At 36.4% G+C, this 19884-nt stretch overlaps 1 protein-coding gene across 5 annotated transcripts in view; it reads left to right on the top strand.

The window, feature by feature from the left end:
- Positions 1-19884, top strand: part of ARFIP1 (ADP ribosylation factor interacting protein 1) — a 41009-nt gene that overhangs the window by 11155 nt on the left and 9970 nt on the right. For 2 of the 5 annotated variants that reach the window (XM_054064966.1, XM_054064969.1), the window contains 5 exons: positions 6312-6426; positions 9669-9764; positions 11197-11306; positions 15217-15438; positions 18864-19021. In XM_054064966.1, coding sequence (XP_053920941.1) covers positions 6312-6426; positions 9669-9764; positions 11197-11306; positions 15217-15438; positions 18864-19021 — 701 coding nt within the window. The remainder of the gene's footprint in view (positions 1-6311; positions 6427-9668; positions 9765-11196; positions 11307-15216; positions 15439-18863; positions 19022-19884) is intronic. The other 3 variants (XM_054064967.1, XM_054064971.1, XM_054064970.1) reach the window with 3 other exon arrangements.

Genomic DNA, 19884 nt, shown 5'->3' with positions numbered 1-19884 from the left:
ACAAAACCAAACTTTCCTCTAGACTCATGTTCTATTTAGCACTTCGATTAAACCTCATCCATAAGTTGCTCAGGCATGAAAATACACATTTATTTTCCACCAAGTGCAGTATTTGTATGTATTCAAGCACGAGAAGTATTTAATTTTGCAAGGCAATGCAGTGCAAATGTATTTGGCTGGGAATGGCAGGTCAGGTTCCTCCTTCTTTGAAGAAAAGTGCCATTAGTTGAGCAGAACATCAGACAGCATAGATTACCATAATGTCGTTTCAGAAGGAAGCATACTTGTTCCAGTCTTGTGGGAATGTGATAGATACTTAATGCATCTTCTCAGTGCCTTATGTTTAAGAAAAAGAATCAAAAGCATATTTATAAGGTAACTTCAGTGAGCGTTTGTGAATGTTTGCCTAACTGTGAAGTCTCGTTCAGAAATGTGCTGCTGCATTCTAATTCTCTTGTTTGTAAGAATAAGAAATGCCTGTGGAATTCTGACAAGATTTGTCTTGCCTGTATGATAGATGGAAACTCTTTTTAACTAAAAAAGCCTGTAGCTTCTGTTGTCATTATGATACCAAAATGCTGGCAAATAAACTCTAATACTGGTTTTGGAGTTTTAGAAAGCAAGCATCCTTTTTTACAGGGCTAGATGCTGTAATATTCTTGTATCAATTGAATGAAATGTCTAATGTCTTTAATTATGAATAGGCTTTACCCAGTGCTTTTCAGCTGTTGGAACTCACTTAAGCTTTAAAGCCATGGTATATTGAACTGTTTGCAATGTTAGGGTGTTTGTTAGTTTATCTTAATAACAGTGAATTTGAGCATTTCATACTCAAATGTTTTTTCCTTACTGCTTTGTGCAAGAAAACTCAACCAAAAAATGTCTTGCTGGTTTCTGTTCTTCACTGGTTTATTTCACTTTTCGCTGACTTCTAGAACAGTTTTCTTCCAATGCTATTATAATTATGTGACTTGAGTAGTGGTGTTTTAATGTTACTGAAGGTATTGGGAGTCAAGGACTGTGGGACAGAGTGAGGAAGTATATTATTCCTAATTTAATAATGACATGGAGTGTGAAATCACAAAACTGTTTGGTCTACCTGTGAAGGTATTTAGGCAGCTGTAGGCTGTTTGTTATGCTTAAACTACTGTACAAAATCTATGTGAAGTTTTTATGGGTCTGAGTCTCTGAAATTGTTGTACCAGTTGTTTCCTTTCATTTTTAGTATCGACTCTCTTCTCCTGGCTCTTTTTGTGCTTTTATGGGGACAAAACTGTGACTGAAGATGTTACCAGTAATAAACTTTGGGTGGCAAAAGATAAATTAACTTTGTGAGTCTTCAATTTATCTTACTAGAAATATGAAATAAGCTCTCAGATGTGATGAATCCGAGTGCATGGGTTCAGTATCTTGTTCTCTAATTCTATTACCAGACTGTACAGATAAATAAGGTCAGTTCTTTTTGTCTTTTGCATTCTGGAAAAAAAGCCAGCCTTGTCACTCATGTTCTACCTGAAACATCTGAGTTAATCGCTTAGGTTTTGATATATTGACTGGCACAGCTTAGATTTTATTTTGGACAATTATATTTTCATTAGCGTCAGCCGATTTATAATACATTTTTGCATGTCAGTTCTAGAAAACTGGTTTTAGGCAATGAAACCATGACCACCAGTCTTTTTATTTTTGTAGCCAAGCAGTCTGCTTTGTGGAGTCTTAAAAAGCAAAAATATGAGCAGAAGGGAAGCTAACTTAAAACAGGATCATGGTATGACATTAGGTAATAAGTTAGAAGAGATGTAGTGGAAGAAAGGGTCTTCTCAGTGAAGGGTGATGTATTGGATGATAGAATAAATGTTGTCAGTCCATGTTGTTTGCCACTTCAGCATAGGTTAAAGCCTTCATCTCTCCTCCCATTTATTTTACGCTTGAGTTTATATTGATGTGAGGATCTAGTGGCTTAATTGACAGACAATAGGAGCTGAGTGACATAATAGGGCAAAGAGAAGAAGAAAATGCCAAACAGCTAAGGAGCTCCACTTGCACATGAATTAGGGTAAGAAGTTAAAAGCTCAGAGCCAATTATCTTACCGGAGAGATGTTGTGTCCATCTACATAATGCTCTGTTTCATGGGACTTGTGAAATAGGTTATTTTGTGGGATCTTTAAAACTTTAAACTGTGAGCTTTACAGTAAGATGTGTTGCAATTTTTTCCTGAAGGTAACTTGAGTAGTTTTATTTAAAATATCCGTCATTAAAAATGTATATGATTGTTCCCAGTTTAGTTGCTCCACTTTTAACGGACTCCTTGAACTAGCTAGTGATGTAGGGGTTTTATAATACCTTTATTTGAGGTAGTAAAAGGCAAGTGAAACTGTATTTTTTAAACTTAATGTTGGTAGTAAGCAGAAGATTATGCTTCATCATGCATTAATAGTAGACTAAGAAATTAATACAGTGTTGTTTGCTTACTTGCTTCTTAGTATCTTCTAAGTTTTGACTAGGCAATTAAGTTTTGACTGGGCTTGGCCCAAGCAGACTTTGAATTTTCTCCTCAGCTGGTTTCTTCTTAATGAAATTGTACTAAGCCCGCTTCAGCTAGGCTTTTGCTATGCTTCTCCTAAGCAAGTTTCCACTAGGCACGCTTCTGCTGGTAAACAGCACACTTCTGATATTATTCTCCTCTTCATTTTAGATTATTATAGAGAGAATGGATGGGAAATATCTTTCTGGAAATAGTGTTTAAATTCAGCCAGCATGCATTTTGAGCAACGTCTTTACAGTGTCTGCTGTCTCAACAGGATTGATATGTCAGAAACTCATACTGGTTTTTCTAGATGATCTCTATAATAAACTGATGAATATCCATGTTAGTCACATAAACAAGGCTAACCCTGCTAAAACACATTTTGTTTAATATGGTGGTTTGAACTAGTTAAAATGGGATTTTAACAAAGAGTTAAGGTGTTTTAAATGTTATAAACAATATAAGTTTGCACTGTCTTTACTAGACCAAATTAAGCTAGTGCAGCTGTTATGTTTACTTATATTTGATAAAATTTGCTTCTTTGAGCCTTTACCGTGCTAAATGGCTGAGAGTGGGATAGGCAACCCAGCCTTTAGACTTCTTGGGAATCTCTGGAGTTGTAGGGCTTTTGTATCTCTGACCCTGTGTCTCAGTGAAGTTACAATGTTAAAGTACTTCTGCTTAGGTAATTGGGTGAGTATGCAATGGTTTTCAGTCTCCTACAATTGAAAATTATGAAGAATCTTTTTTTGTGGTAGGAATCCTTTAGCAGATGGAAATGTATCAACAAATTTTGACAGATTTAAAGACTTTCCCTTTTACAAAGATCGGGGCAAATCTCTTGTGAGTTTGAAAGCCGATCTTTGGATCATCAAAATCACCCTCTTGGGTAGAAGAGCAATACATAATTAAAACATGATCACTTTGTTGTAGTAGGGGAAGCTGTCTTCACTCCCCATATTGTAACAGCAAATCTGCATTTGGTAGGAATAAAAAAGAAAGCTATTTTTATTCCCTTTTTGCTACTCTAACATCTCCTTAAGTCATGTCATACCTTCTCTTAAATGTGAAGTTTTGTGCACATCTTTTATTACTCTGAAGCTGTGTCTACATTATCCTTAATTGTAAATTATTGAAGGGATAAATTGCTTTGCCAGAGTGATTACAGATTATTGGTAGCTTTTTTTAGTTTTCTATACTTGGGGGGCGGGGGGAAGCAAGCACAATCACTTGCAAGAATGACATGCTAAAACTTATGCGCAGAAGTGTCTTAACTGAACAGTAACTTGCATATCTGTAAACAAGGTGTATTGATCACTGGCTTTCTAATGACAATTCTAGTCAGTATAGCTCAACAAATTGTAAATCTTTTTTTTTAGATTCGTATCCAAAGATATCTTCAGCAGGGTATATTTCAGCTGGTTAATGTTGTTCTTTAAAAACAGGCTTGAATGCAATTCTTTACACTGAACTTTGCCTTTTTGCCAGTGAAAGTGTAGCTCTCTTTGAACAAATAAGAGTTAGTACGTATACATACATATGTATATATGCTTATTGGAAAAACACTATATACGTAATTGCAGATCTTAATAATTTTCATGATCCAATTATCAGTTTTTTAGTAAAGAGATGGATGTGTTGTCATATGCTGATTTATTTAACTCTGTAGTTTGTTCAGCCTATATTTAGCTTCAAACTGGAATGAAGTTGAATGTACAGAAGTATTATGATTGCTTAGATATAAACTTCTGTCTTTATAAAGCAGAGGATTCTGCAATTTATCCTTAAATACCGATGATTGCTTAGATTCCTATTGCAGACATGCTTAAGCAGGTTAGCTGTCTACATATCTTTGGCTACAGATTTAGATATTTCAGGAAACTATAAAACGTGCCAAGGTGCCTTCAGGAATAAAAATTGATGCCATGTCCTTTTTGTTAAATCAGTGTATCTTCTCTGCACTCTGGTTATCCTGTTTCAAGTCTCTGCTTTTTCAGAGCCTAGTGAATTGCTACGGTTTGAATTAAATGTACTCTGTCTATTAGCCTCAGTTGAAGCAAAGGCTGTCCAGAATACTACGGACTGCCAGTGGTTAAGTCATTTGTCAAGGCTGAAACAGTATGTATCCAATCTTGTGATACAAGAATTTCTTCAGTACCAGGGTGGTGAGGCACTGGCACAGGTTGCCCAGGGAAGCTGTGGCTGCCCCATCTCTGGAGGTGTTCAAGGCTCGGTTCGATGGGGCCTTGGGCAGCCTGGTCTAGTGGGAGGTGTCCCTGCCCATGGCAGCGGGGTTGGAACTGGATGATCTTTAAGGTCCCTTCCAACCCAAACTATTCTGATTCTATGATATGCTTAATTTATGAAATCAGGTTCTCCATGTGACTGCTGGGTTTTTTGTTGTTCGTGCTGGCTTTGGGGTCTTTTAGTTGGTGGGTTTGGTGGTTTTTGTTTGTTGGATTTTTTTTTTTGGTATTGTGCTTCAGATACACAAATGTAGCACAGTCAAATAGCCAGTTCACATGAGTGAGAGTATGGCTACAGGAATTGGTTACTCTGACTGCAGTCATGACCGGGGTTTTCAATGACAAGATTTCTACTCTGCTGCAATTCCAGCTGTTTGTAGCTATTGTGTTTTTTTCCATCCTTCCAGGAATTTGTCTTAAACTAAAGACAACTAACGCAATCTATGGGGACATGATCCAAAGCCACTTCCTAACAGTCTGGGCCTCTAGGCAGTAGCATTCTTATGCACTAGCTTGCTTCTGGTTTCTGGATCAAGCAACTACAGTAACAGGTCCAACATGGATTGGATTTTAAAGGTTGTGTTTTCTATGTAGTTATAAGCTTTGCATGTATCATAAATAGTTACTGCACATGTCCAGGCACTGACATCTTGAAGTTAAGTGTAGTTTTTTTCGGCAAATTCACTATTGCTCCTCTATACTTTTTCATCTTTTTTGCCTCTGTATGGAAGCAGAGAGGTTGCAAATAAGTACCTGACTTCAGAAACTACCAGTTTTCCAATTTCTTAATGCTTAATTTTTTTGTAAGTGAATTTTACCTTTCTGCTTTCCTTTCCAGATTAGCTTTTCACTCACTCTTTGCTTCTACAAATTAGTGGTTCTAATTTGCTTTGAATACCAGAATGTCTTTTAAAGCACTGTGTATGTTCTGTAACACCAGAAGCTTAAACTTCAGTTAAGTGTCCTGGAAAAATAGTCTAGGAAACCTTTGGGACCTGTTTGTAGAGGTAGGTGAGAGAGCGAAAGTGGATAGTAGGGTGATATGTGAATTGTCGTGTATGAATTTGCAGTTCAGTAACGGGCTTGCACTAGGTTTCTGTGAAGACTTCAGTTGCTTGAAAGTTGATTGTAGTAGTTAATCTAGCTCTTGAAACTTAAACAAGGTCATCTCAGGCACTTTTAAATTAACAGATTTTAAAAGCAAACAGAAGTAAATGGCAACTTTGTGCTGTGAGCACTTGTGATGTGGAGTAGGTGCTCAGAAGGAAGCTGTTGTAGTGATGCCTTTGTGAATGTTTGTTCCATGTCAAATAAAGTCTAGAATAAATACATAGGCTGTGCTTAGTATTTCTTATTAATTTTTTTCTTGTGCATCATGGTAGAAAGCTGCAACACCAGTGAAGACATTCCAAATGAAAGGCAGAATTGCCTGCCTGAGGGCTGCTGAAATTAATACTACTAAAATAAATAATAGTTTTAAACCACTTTTCTTTTTTTAAAAACACTAACTTTTCATTTTTATTCAAATATTTCCAAGGACTTGAAACGTTCATTACCAGTTGGACTTGGACTTTCTGAAACCAAAATAACTTCTCATGACTTTGACAGCACCAAAGAAGGAGTTGTTGAGGCAGGACCATTTCCAGGTAAAGGTAAATTCTTTTTTTGTCTTGATTTCTCAATTTAAATCTTTAGGCATGTTTTCATATGGTCAGGAATACAGTGTTCTGTAGCTGCTTTCAGAATTTTGGTGTAAATGTACACACAGAGAAGTGCATTAGTGACAACCAGTTTATCTTCTCTGGTAGTTAGGTTGTTAAAATAGACAATGCTACGCTTGCAGTATCTGTGAAGGCTCTAGTGGAAGCTACTTAGTGTTAAATTGGACCATGATTACAGGAAGGGAAGTCCTTGAGCACATTGAGGTGGTGTCAGACTGTAGAATTAGTTTCTTTAAAAGTTGTGTGTATTGTTCTGATTGGAAACAAAACTGAAGAGTCATTTATTTCTTTATACACAGCTTACCTGGAGTAGATCAATGAGTAAAATTCCTCTTTAAATCTCCCTTTTTTTGTCATAGTGCATATACTCCTTTTATCTATTGTTACTAGGTGTCATAAGGCTTTGGGTCTCTCTTTCTGTGTAGTACCTAATGAAAAGCATCTGGTTTCATATTTTCTCAGTGCAGAGTTGCAGTTGTTTATAGCGGAAGGATTTTAGTTAATATTTAGTTAATTATGCAAGTATTATTGCATATTTATGCTTTACAGAATCTAAGCTAGCATTAAACAATGACAAATATAAAGTGATAAACAAGCCAGTAATGTAAGTGTTTCTTATCTGGCTAAAAACAATAGTGCCGCAACACAGTGTGTGAAAGTGGTATTTTAATGAACTATGTAGCTTCAACAGTTTCTGAATTTGAAAGTCTTGAGATTATCTCAAACTAGCAGCTGTGAATATAATTCTCTTTGTAGTCAGACATTTACTTTACGTTTTGTTTCATTTCCTGTTTGGTAAAATGTTGTGCTTATGAAAACAGTTATTTACATGCTGTACTTTACATATATTGCAAAGTGAATGCTGTGGTTTCTTTAAGTCCTTGAAATTAGCAAAGTATCCAGCTAAAAACCTGGGCAGATGGCAAACTACTCACCATTCCTTTTTGTACTGATACCAAAAATACGGGCAAGTAAACTCTATAATACTCATTTTGGAGTTTTAGAAAGCAAGCATCCTTTATTACAGTGCCAGACACATGGGGGGATGATTCATGATTCCACCAATCATGCGTAACGAGACAAGAGCTGGTTACAGAACATATTTCCCATCTACATGTGTATGTATAACATTTCCCAGAAATCTCATGCATGTTTTATTACTTTCAAAGGACTCATTTTAATGTTATTATAACCTTTACAACAGCCAAATCTCTACTAATTGGTGCAGTACCAGTTACCTCTCTAACTTTACATTCTTTACATAGACTATAAACAAGGGGAAATGATTACAGATGATGCATCTGTTAGCATATTTAGTTAAATATAGTATATTTAACACACGGAGTTACTGTTTCTCAAGAGAACAGTGTCTGAAAAAACACAGTTTGAAAACAAGTTGTCTGAGAGGCGTCTGAAAAATAGTTACTTAAATGAGACTTTGCTGAAGTCAGAAAATGATTCTACTATAGGTGAAACCAGAATATTGCTCTATTAACTGCTTCTTGCAATATCCTATATTAGCAGCATAACCGTTGCAGTTAAGCGCATTAGCCTGTAAGGGGGGAAAAGTGTCTAACGTAATTCAAGCTATGCTAATATGTTTTGAATCTAAATGGTCTGAAGTAAGTACATATGCAAATGATAAGCTTTGGACTCGTGTTTTTTAACACTTAGATATCACAGTGTTCTTCCAAGGATTTTCTTCAGATTTTTCCAAATGCTGCAACCAGATCATGGCGGAGGAGAGAGAGAAGTGATAGAAACTAAGGCTTCTTATGAAACAATGGACAAATTGCCCTATTTCTAAAAACTCTATTTTCTGTTTGCATTAAAAAATGAAGCCCAAATAAGGAAGGACACTCAAAGTAGACAATACTAAAAGGAAAGGGCTTTTAGGATTTGGGGGATGTTGAATGATGAAGCATCCTTAAGGCTGCATTAGTGCTTGGTCAGATGATAAGGATTTTTAAAACTGCTTGTCTTAGCTCGCTTGTTGAAGTGATTCAGTCTTTAGGCCTTTAGCAGTTTCTTGCAGTCAAACTTTTATGCCTGCATGAATCCAGTTGCAGCTCTTATGCAATGTATCGCTACAGAAAGACACAGCAAGTGCATTGTCTTTCAATCTTGTCTTTTATGTGTAATTGGATTCAAATCATTGGATTAATAGTACCATATGTTAGTAATGCCCTAAGTATGTTTAAAAGACAAAACTGATTGTTGATTAAGTTACTTTGAGTGATGTTTTTGGTGTTACTGACTAGAACTTTTGTTGAACCTGCTGAAGTTGAGGTTTGATTTTCTTTGCCGCCAGCACTGAGGCATCTCAGAATTTCTCAGCAAAAGCAATAAAAGCTCCCCCCTTGATATGATAATTAGTCATTCCTGTGGTGGAAAAAAAGGGGATTTGCTTGTTTGGTTTTTGAATCCTGAAGATTTCATAAGAATGCCGCTTCACTTTTATGTGAAATGAAAGAGTTGTAAAGCTCCGAAAAGCATAATCCTAAAACAGCTTAGACAACGTGCATGGTGCAGGTCATTTAAAGTTGGTTTTCTTTTTTTTTTTTTTAAACAGAACAGGCAAGTGCTGTAAAATCTTTCCTTTGGGAGGGAGATAACACACCTTAGCAGATAATGGCTTGTATGATCTTTGGGGTAGTTTATTGCTATGTGTTTACACAGACTTAGGAGCAGATGTTAATCAAGTATATCTGAAATTGGCACAGATTCCAGAGCTTGCTTCACCCCTTAATGCTGTCAGTACTATTCAGTGACAATGCAGAGTAAAATCTACTTAGACCTGAAAAAGAAGATTTCAGGTGTAGAAGCTGTATTTAACAATCTTTCGTGGAATTTTCTGTTGATAGTATATACTTTACTGATGAAGTTGTTGGTTTTATTTTGATTACTCTTAAAAAAAAAAAAAAAGTTTGGCACCATGACGTAGCAAGTAAGATTAAATCATGAAAACTTGGAGTGGTTCACATGAGCAGCTGCACCACTTAAAGCATTTCCATCCTTAATTACAGCAACTTTTCTGTGAATGTTTCCATTTAGTTTGTTGACGAAGCAAATGTTTCTTTGTTTTGAAAAACACCCTTTATCTGTGTAAAAGTGCGCATTGCCTTCTAAGGGAAGATGATGGATTTTCATGGGTAAATGTGTCCACTTTTCAGGTTCCTCAGCATCACCCAAATCATCTGTTATATCTCCTAGCAGTGCAGCAGCTAGCAGACTGGCTGGACAAGGTTGCGATTTAATTATTCCCGCAGGTATCATAGCACTGAATGGATAACGCCCTTGTGTCTGCTGATGCTGTACTAACTCTTCCGTGTCTCTAATTTGATTTACTGTTACTTGGAAATATAACTCATGGATTTTTTTGGTGGCTCTCATTTCTGGCTTGTAACAGTTCACAAAGTTAATCTCTGCTTTCCTTTCTGCGTGCTGCTTTTTGTTCTATAAAATGTTACAAATAATTACCAAATATTAATAACAAACATTAGCTAAAATGGGAGTAACCAAAGTCTTTTATTTAGGTTAAAGCTGAAACTTTTACCTTTTTTTGCCAAAATGATCACGTATTCCAGTAGAATAGTGTGTGAGGTGGCCATTTGGAATTCACAACGCCCAAACTAGGCTTTGCCACTTGACTCATTTTGTGCCTATGGGCAAATTACTTAACGTCTTTGTCTGTTTCCTCCTATATAAAAGGAGAAAACCTATTCAGTTGCCTCATAAGGATGCTGAGAGGATTAATTACTTAATGTTTGCGCAGCATTTTGAAGACGTCAAGAACATAGTAGAGCTTGATGCTGAAGGGGTATCTTGAGGCATCTATGTAGACGTCTTCCAAACTCCTGCTTAAATAAATAACCTGGCAAGGCTAAGGTGACTGTAAGTAGCAGTAGGGATTTAGGCAGGAGTTGTCAAAATTTTGTGTGAATAAATAAAAATGTAGAAATAGTAGTGCTTAGCAGTCCTTACTGTTTAGGACAGTAGGAAATATTTTTGCAAAATTAAAACTTAGAATCCACATGATATTCCATACTAGCATGAAAATGCTAAGTGTTGGCAATTAATGTGTGCTGATTGGCCCTAGGTATTTTAATGTGTTGCTTTAAGTCTTTTCTTTCTTGCTGCTTTTATACTGGTGGGTTATAGAATTAGTCATTCCAAATAGAATGAGGTAATAAACATAAAATAAGCAAGTATTGGTGGAATGCATCTTCTGGGAAGGATGATGTTTGCTGGAAAAGAAGAAAAATCTGTTTTGAAATTTATTAGCTGTACTCTGTGACCACAGTTTTTATATGCCGATAACTTTCATTTAATAGTTTGCAGATTCTAAACAGATTTGTAGGTTGGCTAAATCCAAGAAGGTGTGCAACTTCTGGAATTTTAAAATGTAGATTAAGTAATAAGCATGTCTTAAAAGCAGTTTTAAGTTTGGTTATTAAAACTCTATGCATTCAGGTAAGCTTTATTCAATCTATTACTACATGAAATACTGAGATAGATACACACTTTATATTGGTTTTAAAACAAATCTTTCTTTCTGGAATTGAAAATCTGCATATTCATCTTAAGCTCTTACTGTCTCTCTGCTTTTGCGCGCGCAGTTGCACAAATTTTCTGTACCTGCTGTTAATCTCTTAAACCTAAAAAACCAAAGGCCTTGAAGATTTACTTTGTCTGACATAGGGGGCAAAGCTCAGCAGAAGAGTGGACCTGTTGTGTTAGCAGAGGAAGTAAAGAATCCAGCAATGGAGAAATTGGAATTGGTGAGAAAGTGGAGCTTAAACACTTACAAGGTATGCAGACGTGTTTGTGTGTTTCTATGTTATGCATTCTAGGAGTGAGTTTGCTACTAGATGGGACTAAAACTTTTCAAGTATTGTACTGCTCTATTAAAGTAGTGCTGTAGCAGTGAGCATAAGCAAGAATGCATAGGGAAAGCTTAGTGCTTTTCAGAGTGTAGCATTCTTTGTAAGCCTTTTTAAATGCCTGGTTTTAAGTGGAAAATCCTTCATAGTTACTATTGATTTAACAAGGTAAAGAATGTTCTGTTTCTAGTATCCCCTTCAACATACAGAATATACAGATTTCAGCACTAATGCTTGTAATTAAATCTTTTTGCTATCCTTGGTTGCTGATACAATAAATGATAGATGATGGGGACCAAGTCAGCTCATTCTACAAGTTTCATACTTGTCACTTAATCACTGTTTTGATGGTTTTGCTCTGTTCTTGGCTGGTTGTTTTTTCTTAGTGTTGGAATTTTTGCTTTGATTCATGTGTGTTTTACTCTTGTACGGTGCTTCTTTGTGATCAATTGGAGTTTGATGAAATTAAAATAATAACTAAACAATAAAGAAAGGGTACTTAAAGCACACCAGTTTGCCTGAAGTGACTCCCATTGAAAAGCCATAAGGTAAGGAAAAATTGTCAGGGAATACATTACTGTCAGGCATTTTAAACAAAGACCAGTTTTGAAAAATAGCTCTTTATTATGCTTGCGACTTATGACAGGGGTGTGAACAGGTAGGTTGTACATCAGTGGGATCTACCTCAAACCATGAAGAAATGAAGAATCTGTGGAAAAAACTTCCCTTGTAAAGCGAAGATCTGAATTCCTCCGGTGTTCATAAGTCTAGATAAGGACTTCCTCTTCAGGGAAGATGGGAAGCAGGGGTGGAGGCATTCTACTCGCTAGTAAGTGCTTATGCTGCTCTTTGTGTTAGAATCAGAAGTTTGCATCTTTGTTCTGTCTAATTAAGTGGCTTTTAGGAATTCTAATTCTCTTGTAATCTAAATTTTGTAGCAACTGCGGATGTCTGTTCGCTGCTCCTGGACTGTGCTGTGGTCCAATCAGATATGTGCCTAAGCCATTCTTTAATACTCTGCCTGTTTAAGAAACATTACCTCTTGAGATTGAATCTGCTATACCATAACTAAATAGGAGAGAACTTGACCTTATTTTCTCTTTTTGGTGCCTTCATTTAGACAACAAAACCAAAACAATTTCTGCGTCTCAATTGCAGAAAGATTGCAAACCCACTTATGTGAGGCGGTAGCCAGAGGACTTGTTAAAATGGTCTCAAATCCTTGTTTAGAACGTTATTTCTTTGGCAGTAGTCTTTGCAGAGTCTGTGTTTTCTAGATTCCGTTACTGGTTTGAGCGTCCCCTTCCCTGAAATCCAGAATCCCACCAGTTACGGAATAGCAAACAAAGACTAGCACTTTCAGGAAACTGATCTGCTTTCTTGATCTGTAAGCTTGAAGTTGTTTCTCAAATATGCCTAAGGAGTTAAGTCAGTTATGATCTACAGTCCCATACTGATTCCTTGTACAGCTTTTTTTGAGGAATAGGATTGTTCAGAGAGTGCTTATGAATTCATGAATTCATTTGTAGTTGAGGGAGCACTATACAAATGTCCCTGGATATGCCATACACTTGGAAACACTATTCGTAGACTACATTAAAAAGAAAAGTTTAATTTGATTAAGGACAGTATTTCAGTTTGTGGACATACTGGCTTGCTTTGTCTCCCATTAGGAGGGTTGTGGGAAGATGGCTTCTCCTTGTCTCATAATAGCTGACTGATTATAGGTTAGAAGAAATAAAGGGCTGGAGTAAATGGTTAGTGGAGGGAAGTCAGTAGGAGAACCCCTCTAAGCTGAAAGTCATGCTATTCAATATACCAGACATTAATCTGCATGTCTAGTTAGTGGTGAAATGCACTGCTAGGAGGTTCTTTAGGAATCTGGTATGAGTTATTCCTCTGTCACAGTGCCTATATCAGGAGTTGTGAAATCTCAATTATTCGATACATTCAGGTCATACTCATCTGTGAACGGGTGATTAAGTATGCCTTCATGTATTTTGAGTACCTTAGTTTTTGTCATGTATGCACTGCTGTGAATAAGGGACAATTGCTTTTCTCATCTCCCACTTTTATTTCTGTGTTAAGAAACTGTTCCCAATTGAAAAATCACAAGTTAAAGCTGCTCTGTCTAGCCTACCCATGAGTTTTCTTAGACTTAGTATTTAACTTTTTCCTCTAATTTATAACTTGGTAAGATTATTCTGTTGCCTTTGCAGCTATCGTCCCTCTTCACTCTCTCCAAACCTGTGCTCCCTAGTAATTATGAGTTAGCACCAAAAGAAACTGTCCTTTCTGAAATCTAGTGGCAAGTGCTTTTTCAGTTCTTTCTCCTCCCCTGCCTCCCCCTTTCGATGAGAAAGGTGGTTGCAGTTTAGCAAAAAGACACAGGCGTAAGAACGTTGTGACTCTCGACTTTCAGCAATTATAAAAAGCTTGTCTTTTTGGTTTTCATTCAGCTTCTTAAACTTTGAGATATTTATTTGAGACATTTCCAGTAATGTCTCTGTTCATCTTTTAACATATACAGTTTAAAATGTGTTTTTCTTAAATGTATTTTGGTGGATTTTTTTACTTTGAGATGGTTGGGGTTTTTTTTCCTATTAAATTTAGAGAGGGCGTAAGTTCTAGCAGTTTAAATGTGTGTATTTCCTTTAGACTTAAGTAAAGACTGGATTAAACTAAAGTCCTTGAATTTGGAAACCCTGGGAGACTGTGCTGTAATGTATTTGGAGAATGTGATATAAGATAGGCTTGAGCATTATTTTACCTAACAAAATAGGTTTAAGTCCCTTCAGAGTAGCTGTGGCTTTGACTGCTAACTTTGTTTCCTTACAGTTCTGTTTCTAGCAGTAGTTCTTCTTCACACGTAACTTGGTTATCCCTTCACCTCTTGGGACCACAGATTAACTTCAACTAAATTTACTATAACAGTAAATAATTCCTGCTTTCTGTAGAGAAATTGTATGACTTTGCTAGACATCTGCTTGTCAAATGGCTTCTCCTATGTCTCAGTCAAGGGAAACTCAAATATGCATCTTGAGAGGCTCGCTGCCAAGTTGGGCTCGAATCTCTGGCAGAGATGTCACAGATAAGTGGAATGTGGTAGCAGCCTCAGCTGTCACAGCCATTGGCTGGGTGAAGGTGTCTGCAGTCTTGTAAGAGCACGTTTTCTGCTCACTGAGTTAATGAACTGCAAGCCTGTTGACTTGCGACAGAAAAGAAATAGCTTTTCTGATGTGATCAGTTCATTTTATTTATGTATAAGTAATGAGAAACACACTCTAATAGTTTTACATATCTCTCAGTACAAGTTTCTGGTTTCCCAGTTAGCTTTAAAAAAATGCTGAAAACCACCCCAAGTAAATGTCAAAAATAACATTTTGGGGGAACATAATGTGGATGGCTTGGAATTGGATGGTTGACAGACAAAGCCTGAAAGATCACTAACTAGATATTTTTATGCAGAACTAGTAATACTCTCATTAAATGACTTTAATGAAGTGGAGTAAATTCCTTCTTTTAACTTAATGATATCCACCAAACCTTAAAAAAAAGATAAGAATTCTTTTACTTGAGAAACAATTAGTTATGCTCTTGATTTGCTAACTTGAATATTCATCTTAGTAGGAGTCGAGACTTGTCCAACTGTTCTTGACGAGTCCTGATAAACTTCTAAAGTGTGTTGTTTTTTCAGTTTGTTGTGCAAACTTATATTGGGAGGGGTGATTGTGAAAGAATTGTGTGTAATTATATGTCCCTTGAAGCTGAAAATGGGTGTATGCTGTGTTGTCTTGGATGTACTTGATTCTTTATAATTTTAATTTTTTTTCCCCAGTGTACACGTCAGATCATCTCTGAAAAATTGGGTCGTGGCTCAAGAACAGTAGATCTGGAACTAGAAGCTCAGATAGATATATTGAGAGATAACAAAAAAAAATATGAAAATATCTTGAAACTGGCACAGACGCTGTCCACGCAGCTCTTCCAAATGGTACATACCCAAAGGCAGCTGGGAGATGCATTTGCTGACCTGAGTTTGAAATCATTGGAACTTCATGTAAGACTTTTATAGTGTTAAAAAATAAAATGGCAAAGATGAAGATAAGCCTAATTGACTCATGCAGAGTGTATATAGTAGTTAGCAGCTATTTTTCTAAACATTGTAGTCACAATATATTACATGCTCCATGTTAAAAGCTTGTGTAATTCACTTAAAAATATAGGAAATTATTTAAATTACTGTAGTTCTTTATCATTTCTTAAATGTTTGTGTTTAGTGAACGGTTGCATTCAAGAATTGACTGCTTTCCTATGTATAGAAAACGTGTTTTACTATTTATTTTTACTTTTAATGAAATGTCAAAGTGTTCCAGCGTTACGTCATTTCAGTTACAGGATGTCTTTTGGGAATATGCCTGGGAGTAAGTAGAGTAGGGCGCGTTGCTTCACGTATGCACATTGAATGTGAGTAAATTGTTTTTCTGTAGCATATTCAAGCAATGAAATTTCATCTCAAAGTCCTTTTTTAATCAGAATTTTGTTACTACTAGGATTAATCTGTGTCCGTATGTTGTGTGGAGTTCCTGAGCAAGACAGACAATCTTTAGATGCCTGCATTTGGGTTGTTGTGGCTCTTTGGTTTAGAAGTTTATGTAACACTTGCACTTTTTGTTGTGGACAATGGAACTGTCTACTGTAAAGAGAGAGAAGGTGGATGTTGCATACAAAACATAGTGGCTGGCTTGCTTCTACATTAATTGTTCTGTACTTCCAAAATTAAAGCAATTTGATCCTTTGCTACTGATCCTTTCAAAACCAGTATTAAGGGGCTTAATGATTACCTGAAACATAGCTGCTGAAGCAGCCCAAATACTCTTGTGGTTATTAAACTGAAAACCTCTGTTTATTTTTCCCTTTTCATTATTGTCTATTCCTATAGAGTTTTAAGGGTGGAGGTGGATTTCATGCTTGCACAGAGGAACCTTAACCGACAGCTTGTTGTACTCGCTGGAGTACAGGAATTTTTAGTATTACGGGATGACAGATGAAAATCTGTGCAAGTTGAGCACTTCTAGCAGCAAAGAAATTATTTAATCTGCTAAAAGAAGTTTTTGATAATTGGTTTACTCTTGACATAAATATGGGCACATGGTTTGTGTCAATTTAGTGATTGCTATGAAGTATGTGCTGAAGCTGGATGTTTCTTCTAGAACTTGGATTAAAACTGGCCTTATACTCTTTTTTTTTTAATGAATGTGGGTTTTTTCCATGAATAGCTTGTAACTTCGAATGGGAATACTGTTCTTCCAGGTTCTTTCAGCATCTTGTACTGGTCTTGGAATTTGTTTCAGTCATTCATCTCTTGTGTGGATTATTGAATGGGGCTGTTGATGCAAATCAAATAAAGGTTTCTACTGCTGTAATAAAAGTTATCTAACCTTTGCCTCTTGGAGACTTGCCTGATGTTTGTCTCTTTCCTCTTTGTGTTTCCCTTTTGTTTACTCTGTACTGTATTACCATCTGTAGCCTGACTTATTCTTCTCTGATAGCATTGTTGCCTCTAGAACTTGTGCAAGGCTAAAAGTAAAATTTTTGAACAGTTAGGTTTTAATCTTTAACATAATAACAGTATATAAATTGGGGGAAAAAATGAAAACCAACACTACTTCTTAAGGGAGTATTTCTTATTTTATATGCATTGACAAAATCAGATCTTAATGTGGTATCTGCAGAGGTGTTACTTAATATGAATGTTTTGCTCTTTCTCTTTGGGATACAAAGATAACTCCTGGTTCCAGGCTCATGTGCCTCTAATTATATAGACAGATGAATTCCAATTTTAATTGACCAGTGCACAGAGTAAGAACCAAGTGTAAACCCTTGATACAGAAAGGATTTCCTGTCTGTTTCATAAGAGGTATCTGAAGAGGTTATGGGCAAAACCCAAAAGTTTTTATATGAAACCATACGAAACAGGAAGAGGGCAGTTTTGGTGGCTGGCATATTTTAGTACTGCGGGCCACTGCAGTCTCGTTTTTCTTAGCCCCCTCCTTTGAACTGTAGGTGTTGCTTATTTGGGTCTGTGATGATCTGGGTCAGAGGACCAGCTGGGAAACTAATTGCAATCTTGCCTGCAGGAGGGAAGAGATGGGATTAGACACTGCTGGAAGGGGCAGTGCTGCTGTCTCTGCCTGTGTGCTCCTGCTTCTTCCCTGTGCTAGTGCTTGTGTTGCTCTGTAGCTGACAATGTTAGAGCAAAACCAGCTGAAAGAGACTTAATTTTTTTTATTTCAGCAAGATCTGTCGTCATTCAGCTTGCTGCTTTCACCATGCAAGCAGCTGTGCAAAGCAAAGGTGACAGATCTTTAGTGGTGTTTAGAGGGCTTAGCTCATGAAAATTTGCCCTAAGCCCTCGTCCTTTTTTTTCTTCTCCCTTAAATTGCGCACTTCACTGCACCTCCTTTTCTAGAGGCTTCTTCCCTTACCATTGCTCATTACCCCAGCTTCATGAAGTCATTAACGTTAGCATGAAATATCATTTGGCTTTGGTGTTTGTGTTCAAGACAGATGAAAGGAAGCTGGGATAATGCAGCTCTGAGTCAGTTGTTGGCAGTGTGCAAGTCTAAAAAACCAAGTTCCAAATATGAACTTAGTGTGGTTTACAGCCATTACAACTACAGATTGTATTTTTTTGTGAGAACTCCCATCTGCAGAATATGAAGATGCCATATGGATGACATAAATAGAATAATTGGACTTTTTCGTCATCCATGCATTAGGAAAATCTTTGCAGCCTTGGTCAGGGCTTACAGTACGCTTAAAGACATGAACGAACATATGTCCAAATGTGACTGAAATGCATTGGGAACTTTCACCCCCGTCACTTTAAAATTTATGGCTGAGCTACATGATAATTTTTATTTGCTATCCCTTAGAATGTTCTGCTCTTCAATTATTTACAGCTTGTTAAACTGTGATAGATATTGGGGATTTTTGCAGTGCTGTTTTCCAGAATGTAAGAGTAAAACTTAATAGCTAATTAATGCTGTGTGCCCTTGTGAATTTAGTTATATTACTGTACTTAATGTGGTTGTGTCTCTGTTGGTATTAAAGCATTACTTAGACAACCACATGAGATGCTGGATTTAAATCCTGCTGAACGACAATGTAAAGATTACATTAGCACCTACTTCTGAGCAACATTCGGGACTTCAGAGTGCAGAAAGATCACTTTATAAAATAGGATTTAACATCATGCATGGTAACAAAATTGTAAACTGTTTTACTGATGTTAGAGAGATTTCATAAAAACTGTGAACTGGATATTGTATTGAAATCATATCTGTTTAATCAAAACCATACCCAAACAGAAGTGATAGAACTTCCATGTCTACATGTTTGTATTCTTTTAATGTGCTTGCTGATGAATGTTATGATTTTTAAATGATCTACAGTTTTGTTTTCTCTGCTTTTTGTTTGTAGGAGGAGTTTGGCTACAATGCAGATACACAGAAATTTCTTGCTAGAAATGGAGAAACTCTTCTCGGGGCAATTAACTTTTTTATTGCCAGTGTGAATACATTGGTGAATAAAACAATTGAGGATACATTATTGACTGTGAAACAGTATGAAAGTGCCAGGTAGCTATTCTGTCTAGTTAAATTCATTACAAACTAATTTCTTCAGGAAACAGACTTTATATCAGTTTAGTCCTTTTATTTGAGTGACTAACTTGTCAGATAGAAACCTTATAATGCAACTCTCATATAATTAGGATTTACAATTAGTTGCTTTATTGCCTGTATCTTCAAATGTTTTGTAAATGTTCTGTTTCACTTGTTAGCTCTGTATCTAAGAGTAATTATAGCTCTTTTTTTCTTCCCTGCTAGATTAAGGTGGCTTTCGAAGCAGCATAACAGTGCAAGATTAACCCTCTTATTTTGCTATAATGCATTGTAATAGGTGAAACAATTTCTTTGCCTGAAAATCATGTGTGCTTCTGTTGATCCACAATATGTGCAATTCATACTTTAACTTTCATGCGCAATTTGTAGGCTTGATTGGAAAGGGGAAAATAAAAAAAAAGAAATTTCTTATTGAATGAGTAATATGTAGCCATGATAATGGGTTTCATGCCCTGGAGAAGGTTACTTTCAGATACGGCAGGGCACTCTAAAGCCAAGTTCCCTTCTCCTGCCAGGGTCTGGATCTCTGGTCCTCACTGACTTTATTTATAAACAAAATAGTACATTATCGTTGTGATATTTAGGTAAACTTTCAAAAGGCATGAAAGGCAGAATTAATCTGAATGTAAATTATAGCTTTATTTTTTACAATAAAGTTTTTAGAAAAATAGTTTTACACATTTTCCAGGTATCCTTTTGAAAACTTACACAAAATGCATCTAAGGTTGTTCTTGCCAGTCAGTTTCAATATATTGCACTTCCCTCCTGAAAGATTCATTACTTTCCTTTTCTGTTCATTAAAGACATGGAGTATTTTG

Source organism: Cuculus canorus, chromosome 4 (assembly GCF_017976375.1).
Source record: "Cuculus canorus isolate bCucCan1 chromosome 4, bCucCan1.pri, whole genome shotgun sequence".
Taxonomy (NCBI): Eukaryota; Metazoa; Chordata; class Aves; order Cuculiformes; family Cuculidae; genus Cuculus; species Cuculus canorus.
The sequence above is the reverse complement of the archived record's forward strand: the minus strand, read 5'-3'. Positions and strand labels throughout refer to the sequence as shown.